We start from the raw sequence: 11,748 nt of genomic DNA on the forward strand, positions 1-11,748 counted from the left end.
CCGCCCGCCGCGGGGAGGCGCTGGCCAGGATCACGCGGCGGCCGCGCAGGCGCAGGGCGGGCGACGTCAGCGACATCGGGGCGGGGCCGGGGGGACGCGCGCGGGGTCGGCGCGGGGTCGCGGCTCCGAGTCGCGCGGCTCCCACGTCACCCGGCGGCGCCGCGGTCCCGGGAGCGGCGGGGAGGAGACGCCGCGCGGCCGCCGCGGCTCTCGCGAGATTCCCGCGCGCGCGGCGATGGCGATGGCGGCGGCGCGCCCGTGACGTCAGCGTGGGCGGGGTCGCGCGGTTCCCGTGGCGGCGGCGGAGGCGGCGGAGGCGGCGGGAAGGACGCGGACCCGGAAGTCCCGCCCGCCGCGGCCCGCGGTTCCGGCCTGAGATCTCGCGAGGCCCCGCCCGGCCCCCGCGGTCTCCTCTGCGCCTGCGCGGTTGCGGCCCCGACTCCAGGCCCCGAGACGCGGCTCCCGCGGCCCGGACGTGACGCGGAGCGGCGGGCGGAAGTCCCCGCGCGCCCGGCCTGGGGCGGAGTCGAGCGGCGGAAGCGGAAGCCGCGTCAGCCCGGACCCGCGGGCGGCGGCGAGGACGGAGCGCGGCGGCGGTGAGTGGCGGCGGCCCCCGCCGGTTCTGTCCGGTTCGTCCCGGTCCGCGGCGGCGGCGGGGGCGGGGCGGGGCCTGCGGGAGCCGAGGGCGAGGCTGTGGGGGCGGGGACGGCCGCGCCGGCGGCGCGCGTGGGGCTCTGGGAGTCCGGGGCGGGGCCTGAGGGTCTCGGGGGCGGGGTTAGCGGCTTCGGGGCGGGGTTACAACAGCTGTGGGTGCGGGGTAGGGAGCGGGGCGGGGTCAGAGCAGCGTAGGGCGGGGCTAGAGCGGCTGGGGCGGGGTCAGAGACGTGCGGGGCGGGGCTAGAGCGTTGACGTTATGTGACAGGAAGTGACCTCACAGGAAGTGGCCCCTCGGGGCAGGAAGTGACCTCATTTGACAGCACGTGACTTGACTTAACAGGAAGTGACCTCACAGGCGACCGGAAGTGACCCCGCAGGGACCGGAAACGAGCTCTCGGGACAGGAAGCGACCTCATGTGACGTCAGGCGACGCCCTCCGCGACCGGAAGCGACCCCACCCGCGGGCGCGGCGGCCATGTCGGCGGCGGCCACCATCGTGCACGACGCGTCGGAGGCGGTGGCGCTGTGCCCGGCGCGGGGCCTGTACCTGAAGCCGATCGCCAAGCTGGCGGTGGCGGTGCAGCTGCCGGGGCGGCGGCCGCCGGGGCGCGCGGTGTCGAACTGGGAGGTGATGGAGCGGCTGAAGGCGCTGGCGGGCGCGGGCGCCGCCCCCTTCTCCGCCCTGCGCATCGCGCGCAGCGGCCTGGACTTCGTGCGCTTCGAGGGCGAGGTCGAGAACCGGGGCCTGGCGCGCGCCGCCCTCGCCGCCCTGGACGGCCGCGCCCTCCGCCTGCCCGGCTTCCCCGACGCCCTGCGCGTCCGCGCCGCCGAGCTCCGCCCCGACGCCCCCTCCCGCCGCGACTGGGACGCCTTCTTCCGCGACGCCCCCGACATGGACGAGGCCACGCCCGGCGAGCGCCCCGACACCCTGCACCTCCGCGGCCTGCCCTGCCGCTGGTTCGCCGAGCGCGACCCCGCCCCGGCCGCGCCCGCGTCCGCTTCCGGTTCCACTTCCGGGTCCTGTGACGCCGCCGGGTCCGGTTCCGGGTCTGCTTCCGGTTCTACTTCCGGGTCCGGGTCCACTTCCGGTTCCACGGCCACTCCCGGGTCCGACCCCGGCGCCGCCAAGGACGCTTCCGGCTCCACTTCCGGCCCCACTTCCGGCCCCGCCCCCGGCCCCGCCCCCGGGTCCGAGCGCCCGTCGGAGGCGGTGCTGCGCGAGGTGTTCGGCGCGTTCGGCGAGATCCGCCACGTGGACATCCCCATGCTGGACCCGTACCGCGGGGAGGCGGCGGGGCGGGGCTTCCACACCTTCGGCCTGGGCGGCCACCTCCACTTCGAGGCCTACGTGCAGTACCGCGAGTACGCGGGCTTCGCGCGCGCCATGGCCGCCCTGCGCGGGACCAAACTCATGCTTCGCGGCGAGGACGGCAAGGCCGTGGCCTGCGGCTTCAAGGTGGGCGGGGCCCGGGGCCGGGGCGGGGCTCGGTGGTGGGGACGAGGGTGCGGTGTCATCCGGGAGATGGGCGGGCGGGGTGGGGCCTGGGGAGTGATGTCAGCCGGAAGTGGGTATGGGTATGACGTCATCGTGGTGGGCGGGGTCCGGAGGGCGGGGCTTTGGCTGTAGAGGAGGAGCAGGAAGTGGCTGGGCGGGGCCGGGACGTCTCAGGAGGTGGGCGGGGTCTAGAGGGCGTGGTCGGGGAGCCCGAGGATGACATCACGGCGTCTGAGCCCCGCCCCCGAGACCCCAAACTCTACCCTGAACCTGTGAGGTCGTCCCGGGTCGGCTCCGCCTCCCGTGGAGCTGAGACTCCGCCCCTCAGCTCTCGGTCCCCGCCCACCGCGTCCCTCACCCCGCCCCCGACCCCTCCCCCGACCCGATGACGTCATCCTCGACCTCCCAGCCCCGCCCCGTGACCACGCCCCGTGACCCCGCCCGCGGCCCCGCCCCCAGGTCACCTTCGACGTCACCAAGCACCTGAGCGAGGCCTCGATCCGGCGCCGGGCGCAGGAGCGGCAGAAGCTGCGGGAGCTCGAGCTGCAGCGCGAGGAGCAGAAGCGCAGGGAGCGCGAGGCCGAGGAGCGGCGCCGGGCGGAGGAGCGGTGAGGGCGGGGCCTCCCGTGACGTCACTTCCCGTGCCCCGACTGTCGCTGCCCGCCCCGGGCGGAGTCACTTCCTGCCTCGGGCGGGGCGTGTGACATCACTTCCTGTCCCTGGGGGGGCCTCCCTTCCTGCCTCTGGTGCTGCCGCTTCCTGTCTGACATCACTAACGGCTCTGGGTGGGGTGTAGTGACATCACTTCCTGTCCCCGGCCACCTCACTTCCTGCTTCTGTTGGTCTGGGTCCGGGTAGTGATGTCACTTCCTGCCTTTGGCAACACCACTTCCTGTCTGACATCATCATTTCCTGTTCCGAGAGGGGTGTGTGCGTGTGGTGACATCACTTCCTGTCTTGACCCGCATGAAGTCACTTCCTCCCTGGGGTTGGGTGCCCCTGGTGATGTCACTTCCTGTCTGACCTTTATCTCTTCCCGGCTTGGGTGGGGCTTGTCCATGGGATGACATCACTTCCTGTCCCCGAAGACCTCACTTCCTGCCCAGGGCGGGGCACGTCCGGGTGGCGACGTCACTTCCCGTCCCTCCCTGGGCCCCCCGGCGTTGACCGGAAGTGGCCCCGGGGTGGGCGTGTCCCGTGACGGCCCCGCCCCGCCCCGCCCCACCCGCAGGCAGCAGCGCGAGGCCGAGGCGCAGGAGCGGGCGCGGCGGCGCGAGGAGAAGCGGCGGCGTCGGGAGCAGCGGGCCCGGGCGCGGGAGCAGAGGCGGAGCTGGCGCCGCGTGGAGAAGCTGCGGGCGGAGGAGCGGCGGCGGAGGCGGGGCCGGGCCCGGGCCGAGGAGCGGCGTCTCCTGCTCGCCCTGCGCCGGCGGCAGTCGCTGCGCCTGGTGGCCGAGCTGCTGGGCCGCGCCGAGGTGGGCGGGGAGATGCAGATGAGCCCGGGGTGGGGGGCGGGCGTGGCCTCATGAATATTCAGGAGGATGCGGGCGGGCGGGGCGTCTCCCCGGGCTCATGAATATGCAGATCGAGGGCTGGCCCTGGTGGCCGCTGCTCGGTGAGTCCTGCCTCATTTGCATATGCAAAGCGGCCTCATGCATATTCAAGACAAAGTCGATGAGTTCTGAGCCGCCCGTGCTCATTTGCATATGCAAATCTGCTCATGAATATGCAAGCCAAGGGCTCCCCCCGGTGGCTGCCGCTCTGTGGTTCCTGCCTCATTTGCATATTCAAAGCGGCCTCATGCATATTCAAGAGGAAGCCGACGAGCTCTGTGGATCATTGCTCATTTGCACTCATGAATATGCAAATGGGGCCTCTGGGCGCCGCTCCTGCTGTGTGGGCGTGGCCTCGTCTGCATAGTCTAATCGCCCTCATGCATATTTAGTGACGATGCAAATGAGCTGGCCGTGCCCTGGCGCTGGTCCTGGAATATTCATGAGCCCGCTCGCATATGCAAATGCATGCAAATGACCCCGTCCCCAGGCCGACGCTACCAGGGCGTGGCTGGCAGAAGTGGGCGGGGTTCAGGTGACAGGTCAGGGCTTGGGGGCGGAGCTGGGGTGGCTGAGTGACAAGAGGGCGGGGCTGACGGCTGACAGACGGCTGTGGGCGTGGCCCGGGATCCCAGGGGTGTGGCCCGGCACGGAGGGCGGGGCCCGGGTGACGGACAGGTCAGGTCCACTGTCACGGTGGGCGCCCTGGGGGCGGGGCTGAGTGACAGGTGGGCGTGGCTGGGCGCGGTGGGCGGGGCCGGTGAACGACAGACAGCGCCCAGTGAATGACAGGTGGGCGTGGCCGGGCGCGGTGGGCGTGTCCCCGCCGCCTGACCCCGCCCCGCCCCGCCCCGCCCCGCCCCCCGCAGGCCGCCCGACTCCGCGAGGCCGCCCGGGCCGAGGAGCGACGACGTCAGCAGGAGGCGGAGCTGCGCCGCGTGGAGGAGGAGAAGCGGCGGGCGCTGGGGCTGCAGCGCCGAGAACGCGAGCTGCGCCGCCGCCTCGTGGCCCTGCTGCTCGCCCGCCGCCCCGGGGACCCCGCCCCCGGCCCCGCCCCCGGCCCCGGCCACGCCCCCGGCCCCGCCCCCGACGCCCGCGCCGACGCCCTGCTCCGCCCCGTGCTCGACGCGCTCAGGGGCGTGGCCCGAGGACGGCTGGGGGCGGCCGGGGCGGGGCGGGGCCTCCCGGGCGACGGGGGCGGGGCCGGGGGCGACGTCGCGGCGGCGACCGGAAGTGACCCGGGAGCGGCGGGAAGCGACGTCGCCCGGGCAGGGTGTGGCGCCCCGGAGACAGGAAGTGACGTCACGGCGGCCGGAGTCGACGCGGGGACGACAGGAAGTGACGCCGCGGGAACCGGAAGTGGCGCCGCAGAGGAAGTGGGCGGGGTCGGAGCAGCAGGAAAGGGGCGCGGCTCGGACCCCGCCCCGCCCCAGGCCCCGCCCCCAGCCGCCTGTGATGTCGGCGGGAAGGAGCCCCGCCCACCCCTGCCCCGCGGCGCCCGCGAGGACCGGGAGCACGGGGGGCGGGACCGGAAGCGGGGGCGGCGCCACCGTGAGGAGCGGGAACGCTCGCGCTCGCCCCGGCCCCGCCCCGCCTGGAGCCGCTGAGGCCCCGCCCCCCGCCCAGCGGAGACCGGAAGTCCCGCCCACCGCGCTGACGGGCGACGACGCCGCGGACCCGGGCGGCCATCTTTGTTTTCTCGCTGTTTATTTTTTTTGAGTTCTTGGGGGGCGGGGCTGGGGCGTGGCTTCCCGGATGGGCGTGGCCCTGAGAAATAAAGTTTGACCCCCGTGACCCCGCGCGTCCTCTGCTCCTTCCTGGGCGCCGTGGGTGGGCGGGACCTGGGGGACAGGAAGTGGGGGCGGGGATTTCATCACCGAGGGGGCGGAGCATCGTGGGAGTCCGGGGCGGGGACGGGAAGTGACGTCATCGGGGCGGGAATGACGCCCACAGCAGAACAGGAAGTGACATCATCAGCGGGGCCTTTGGGATTCGGCCCTGGGGACAGGAAGTGACGTCATCAGGGGCGTGGCCTCAGCCCACCAGGGCCAGGAAGTGAGGTCACCAGGGGCGGGTCCCTCGGGCTCTGGCACAGGAAGTGACCTCACCGGGCGGGGGCGGGGCCTGCAGCCCAGGCTCAGCCGCCCTGATCCGGATCAGCTGCCCCGCCCCGCCCCACCCGGTCTGATCCGGATCCGCCCGGGGCTCAGGGCGCGGCCGACCTCGCCTCCCGCGATGCCCAGGGGCCGCCCGGCCGCGGGGCCCGGGGTCTCCGCCCGCGAGGAGCGCGGCTTCCGGGCCCTCATGGACCTCGCGCACGGCTTCATGGCCTCGCAGGTGCGGGCGGGCGGGGCACGGGCGCCTGGGGCGGGGGCGGGACCCTGGGTGGGAGGCTGGGGGATGACCGTGAGTGCAGTCAGAGGCAGGGGGATGACTCTGAGTCCGGGTCTAAGGCAGGGGGATGACTCTGAGTGCAGGTCCGACGCAGGGGGATGACTCTGAGTGTTGGTCTGAGGCAGGGGGATGACTCTGAGTCCGTGTCTGAGGCAGGGGGATGACTCTGAGTGCAGGTCCGACGCAGGGGGATGACTCTGAGTGTTGGTCTGAGGCAGAGGGATGACTCTGAGTCCCGGTCTGAGGCAGGGGGATGACTCTGAGTGGGGGTCTGAGGCAGGAGGATGACCGCGAGTGACCCCCGCGACCCCGCCCCGCCCTGCCCCAGGTGCTGTTCGCGGGCTGCGCGCTGGGCGTGTTCGACGCCGCGGCCCTGGGCCCCGTGGACGCCGCGGCGCTGGCGAGGTCGTCGGGCCTGAGCCCCCGGGGGACGCGGCTGCTGCTCGACGCCTGCGCGGGGCTGGGGCTGCTGCGGCGGCGGCGGCGGCGGGGGGCGGGGCCCGGGCGCGGTGAGGCGGGGCCTGGGGCGGGGGCGGACGGGGCGGGGCCCGGGGGCGGAGCCGCAGAGGACAGCGAGCCCCGCCCCGACTTCCCGTGCCCGGGGCGACGACGTCACTTCCCGTCCGGGCCCCGCCCCCGCAGGCCCCGCCTACACCAACTCCGCCCTGGCGTCCGCCTTCCTGGTGTCGGGCAGCCCCCTGTCGCAGCGCAGCCTCCTGCTCTACCTCGCGGGCACCACCTACCTCTGCTGGGCGCGGCTGGCAGACGGCGTGCGGTGGGCGGGGCCAGGAGGTCACCCGAGGAAGTCATGGGGGCTGACTAGGGCGGGGTCTCGTGGCCACGCCCATCGGTGACGTCACCGAAGCCCCTCCCACCGGCCCCGCCCTCCGTGCCCTGCCGTGGGCGGAGTTTGTGGTGGGGTCAGCAGGTCACGGAGGGCGGGGTCCCTTGCCTCTGCCCCGTGGTGACATCACCGAAGCCCCGCCCACCGCCGTGCCAGGCCCCTCCCTGTGACCCTGGGGACTTCCCGTGGGCGTGGTCCCCGTGACTCAGCCCCGCCCCCTGCCCCTCCCGCAGGGAAGGGCGGAGCCAGTACGGCCGGGCCGTGGGCGTGGACACCGACGACCCCTTCACCGCCATCTACAGGTGAGGGCGTGGCCCGCGGACAGGAAGTGACGTCAGCGCCAGGGGGAGTCACGGGGGGGCAGGAAGTGATGTCAGCAACCCAGGAAGTGACCGTGTGGGGGACAGGAAGTGACTTCGCCAGGACAGGAAGTGACTGCAGGGAACAGGAAGTGACGCGGCCCTGCCTCCTGGGCCCGAGAGGTGAGGCCGGCCCCGCCCGGGAGACAGGAAGTGACGACACAGACACAGGAAGTGACAGCGCCAGGACAGGAAGTGACCGCAGGGGACAGGAAGTCACTGTGGGGGGGACAGGAAGTGACGTCACCCACACCGGGAGTGACCGTGACGGACGGGAAGTGACGCGGCCCCGCCCCCCGTGACTGACAGGTCGGAGGCCGAGCGCCTGCTGTTCATGCGGGGCCTGCAGGAGACCTGGAGCCTGTGCGGGGGGCGGGTCCTCGCGGCCTTCGACCTCTCGCCCTTCCGCGTCATCTGCGACCTCGGCGGTGAGCCCCGCCCCCAGCCCCGCCACGCCACGCCCCGAGGTCGGGGGTCACGGAGACAGGAAGTGAGGTCATCGCCGGGGTCAAAAGTCCCTCCGGGACCCAGGGCGGGAAGCCAGGCCCTCGGGTGGGCGGGGCTCAAAGCAGGAAGTGAGGTCACGGGGGCGTGGCCCTCAGAGACTTGAAATCCAAGAAAAAGGAAGTGAGGTCATCCGAGTAGGACAGGAAGTGATGTCAAAGGGGTGTGGCTGTTGTTGACTCAGGGTCCGAGGACCAGGAAGTGAGGTCACTTGGTTAGGGACAGGAAGTGAGGTCACGGGGCGTGGCCACCAGGGACCCGGGGAACCCAGGATGAGCGGGCGAGGTCACCCGGGGAGGGGCAGGAAGTGACGTCACTCGGCCCCGCCCCCCGCAGGCGGGTCCGGGGCGCTGGCCCGCCAGGCCGCCCGCCTCTACCCGGGCAGCGAGGTCACCGTGTTCGAGACGCCCGAGGTCGCGGCCGCCGCCCGCGCCCACTTCCCGCCCCCCGCGGACGAGGAGGGGGTGGGGCCCCGCGTGCGCTTCCTGTCAGGTGGGCGGCGCGGGAGGCGGGGCCCGGCGGGCGGGGTCACTCGCGGTCATCCCCCTGCCTCCGCGCTCACTCACTCGCGGTCATCCTCCTGCCTCCGAGTCCTCCCCACCTCAGCCCCTCCCCGCCCCGCCCTCCGACCCCGGGAGGTTCACGCCCCCCGCCCCGCCCCGGCCCCGCCCAGGCGACTTCTTCCGCTCGCCGCTGCCGCCCGCCGACCTCTACATCCTGGCCCGGGTCCTGCACGACTGGGCGGACGCCGCCTGCGTGGCCCTGCTGGGGCGGGTGCGGGGCGCCCTGCGGCCAGGTGCGCGGGGGCGGGGCCGGGGCGGGGCCGCAGGGGTCACCCCGGGGTCACATGGGGTCACCGGGGTCAGGGGTCAGGTCACGGGAGTCACGGCGGCCATCGGGTTCATCTGGGGGTCACCCGGGGTTCACGAGGACGGTGGGGTCACAGGCGAAGTCACCTGGGGTCAGGAAGGTCACTGGGGTCACCGGGGTCAAGTCGGGGTCACCGAGTTCACCGAGGGTCAGGCAAGGTCACAGAGGTCACAGGGTCACGGCGGGGTCTTGGGGGTGGCGTGGGGGTCACGCGGGGTCACGAGGGGTCACCGAGGCCAGTGGGGTCAGGGAAGGTCACCGGGGTCAAGTCAGGGTCACAGAGTTCACCGAGGGTCAGGCAAGGTCACAGAGGTCACGGAGGTCACAGGGGTCACTGCGGGGTCACGGGGGTCACGCGGGGTCACCGAGGCCGGCCCCGCCCCCCCCCCCGCAGGCGGCGCGGTGCTGCTGGTGGAGAGCGTGCTGTCCCCGGGCGGGGCGGGGCCCACGCGGACGCTGCTGCTGTCGCTGACGATGCTGCTGCAGGCCCGGGGCCGCGAGCGCACGGAGGCCGAGTACCGGGGCCTGGCCGCCCGCGCCGGCTTCTCCCGCCTGCGGCTGCGGCGCCCGCGGGGCCCCTACCACGCCATGATGGCCGCCCGGGGGGGCGAGGCTGCGGGGGCCGGGCGGGGGGCGGAGTCGCCTGTGGGGAGGGGCGCAGGAAGTGACGTCGGCGACCAGGAGTGAGGCAGGAAGTCCAGGGCGTGTATTTTTGTCCCCTAGGGTCACTTCCTGTCAAATTAGGGACTCTTCCGGTCTGCCTTGGGTCACTTCCTGTCTTCCTGGGGTCACTTCCTGTCAATGTAGGGACTCTTCCGGTCTGCCTTGGGTCACTTCCTGTCTTCCTGGGGTCACTTCCTGTCCTATAGGGTCACTTCCTGTCTTCCTGGGGTCACTTCCTGTCTTCCTGGGGTCACTTCCTGTCTGCTTTGGGTCACTTCCTGTCCCTCCTCCCGTGGGCGTGTCACTGTGTGACGTCACCCGGCCCCGCCCCCATGACGTATGCAAATCCGCGCTGATTTCCGCGGGTGTGGCCCCGGCGGCCTGGGCGTGGCCCTGAGAATAAAACCTTGACCCCGTGACCCCGCGCGTCCCCGCCCCCTTCCTGGGCGCCGCGGGTGGGCGGGACCCGGGGAACAGGAAGTGGGGGCGGGGATGACGTCACTGCAGCCGGTTATGCAAATGAACGATGAGGCCCCTCCCCTCCGTGACGCATCCCGGGCAGGGGGCGGGGCGACAGCAGGAAGTCGACGCCCAGTTCACAGGGCGGAGTCTGCATCGCGGCTCCTGGGGCGGGGTCAGCTTGGGGTCAGGGGGCGGGGTCAGCGCTTGACGGACAGGAAGCACCGCCCACCTCAGCAGTGACGGACGGCGCGGGGGCGGGGTCTTGTGACGTCATCCACTTCCGATGGCCGGGGGCGGGGCCTCATATCCGGGATCCCAGCGCCAGGCCCCGCCCACCCCAGGCCGGTGACGTCATCCTCAGGTCCCCGGGGCCCCGAGGCAGGGGGATGACCCTGAGGGGCGTGGGCCGGAAGTGAGGGGCGGGACTTCCCGTCCGTGACGCTCATTAGTGTTCCAGAGGGGCGGGGATGCTGTCACTCACGGCGCCCAGGCCCCGCCCACGGCGACCACGGCGCACGCACGGGGGGCGGAGCCTCGGTGTCAAAAATAACTTCCTTTATTTCCGGGTCGGGGGGCGGGGCCTGCGGGGAGGGCGCGGGGTGGGCGGGGCCGCGGCAGTGACGTCACGGGACCCCCGGTCCCGCCCATGGCTCGGGAAGATGGCGGGCGATGATGTCACCGCGCGGGGGGCGGGGCCGGCCTGACGTCATCCGGCGGGGGCGGGGTCTGGGTCGGGGCGAGGTCGCGGTCATCCCCCGGCCTCCGCGCCGGCCCCTCTCTCGCGCGCACACACTGGCCGTCATCCCCCTGCCGTGGTCGTCCGGGCTTTCGCCGCTCCCGCGCGCACTCGCGGTCATCCCCCTGCCTCGGGACAGACACAGAGAGGTGAAGGTCACTCGCGGGTGTCCCCCGGCCTCCGCACTCACAGGCATCCCCCGGCCTCCGCACTCACTCACTCACAGGCATCCCCCTGCCTCCGCACTCACAGGCATCCCCCTGCCTCCGCGCTCACAGGCATCCCCCTGCCTCCACACTCACGGGCATCCCCCAGCCTCCGCACTCGCGGGCATCCCCCTGCCTCCGCACTCACTCACTCACAGGCATCCCCCGGCCTCCGCGCTCACAGGCATCCCCCTGCCTCCGCACTCACAGGCATCCCCCGGCCTCCGCACTCACAGGCATCCCCCGTGCCTCCGCACTCACAGGCATCCCCCTGCCTCCGCGCTCACCCCCGGCCCCGGCGGCGTCGCGCGGTGTGACGTCAGAGCCCGCGGTCGCAGTCGGCGTGGGCAGATGTACCACAGGCATCCCCCTGCCTCCGCACTCACGGGCATCCCCCTGCCTCTGCAGTCGCTGTCATCCCCCTGCCTCCGAACTCACTCACTCACTCACAGGCATCCCCCGGCCTCCGCACTCACTCACTCACAGGCATCCCCCTGCCTCCGCACTCGCGGGCATCCCCCTGCCTCCGCACTCGCGGGCATCCCCCGGCCTCCGCGCTCACCCCCGGCCCCGGCGGCGTCGCGCGCCGTGTGACGTCAGAGCCCGCGGTCGCAGTCGGCGTCGCGGCAGATGTACCACAGGCATCCCCCTGCCTCCGCACTCACAGGCATCCCCCTGCCTCCGCACTCGCGGGCATCCCCCGGCCTCCGCGCTCACCCCGGCCCCGGCGGCGTCGCGCGTGTGACGTCAGAGCCCGCGGTCGCAGTCGGCGTCGCGGCAGATGTACCACAGGATGACGTAGAGGATGAGGAGGATGGCGAGGATGAAGAGCGCCACGAGCAGCGCCTTCGTCACGGGCGACACCAGCGCCTGCATCGCGGGGTCGGCGCGGGGTCGGCGCGGGGTCGGCGCGGGGTCACGGACGCCGCCGCCCCGCCCCCCGACGCGCCCCGGCCACGCCCACCGCGCGCGCGCCGACCCCGAGGCTCCGCGGGTCCCGGGCCGGGG

General features: G+C 73.3%; 2 protein-coding genes across 2 annotated transcripts; both read left to right on the forward strand.

The window, feature by feature from the left end:
• The first annotated feature begins 563 nt into the window (after positions 1 to 563).
• On the forward strand, positions 564 to 5,309 carry Akap17a (A-kinase anchoring protein 17A). The gene is made up of 5 exons (XM_029534764.1): positions 564 to 596; positions 998 to 2,113; positions 2,612 to 2,760; positions 3,384 to 3,624; positions 4,572 to 5,309. Exons 2-5 carry the CDS (start codon positions 1,133 to 1,135, stop codon positions 5,307 to 5,309), a joined length of 2,109 nt encoding a protein of 702 aa, XP_029390624.1. The 5' UTR covers positions 564 to 596; positions 998 to 1,132.
• Positions 5,310 to 5,894: 585 nt separating this feature from the next.
• Asmt (acetylserotonin O-methyltransferase) lies at positions 5,895 to 9,409 on the forward strand. The gene is made up of 8 exons (XM_021189724.1): positions 5,895 to 6,039; positions 6,425 to 6,605; positions 6,739 to 6,871; positions 7,174 to 7,242; positions 7,609 to 7,727; positions 8,140 to 8,295; positions 8,477 to 8,599; positions 9,068 to 9,409. The coding sequence occupies exons 1-8, from the start codon at positions 5,938 to 5,940 to the stop codon at positions 9,358 to 9,360; spliced, it is 1,176 nt and encodes a 391-aa protein (XP_021045383.1). The 5' UTR covers positions 5,895 to 5,937; the 3' UTR covers positions 9,361 to 9,409.
• The last annotated feature ends 2,339 nt before the right edge of the window (positions 9,410 to 11,748 follow it).

This window comes from Mus pahari, unplaced genomic scaffold (genome assembly GCF_900095145.1).
Source record: "Mus pahari unplaced genomic scaffold, PAHARI_EIJ_v1.1 scaffold_8855_1, whole genome shotgun sequence".
Lineage (NCBI taxonomy): Eukaryota > Metazoa > Chordata > Mammalia > Rodentia > Muridae > Mus > Mus pahari.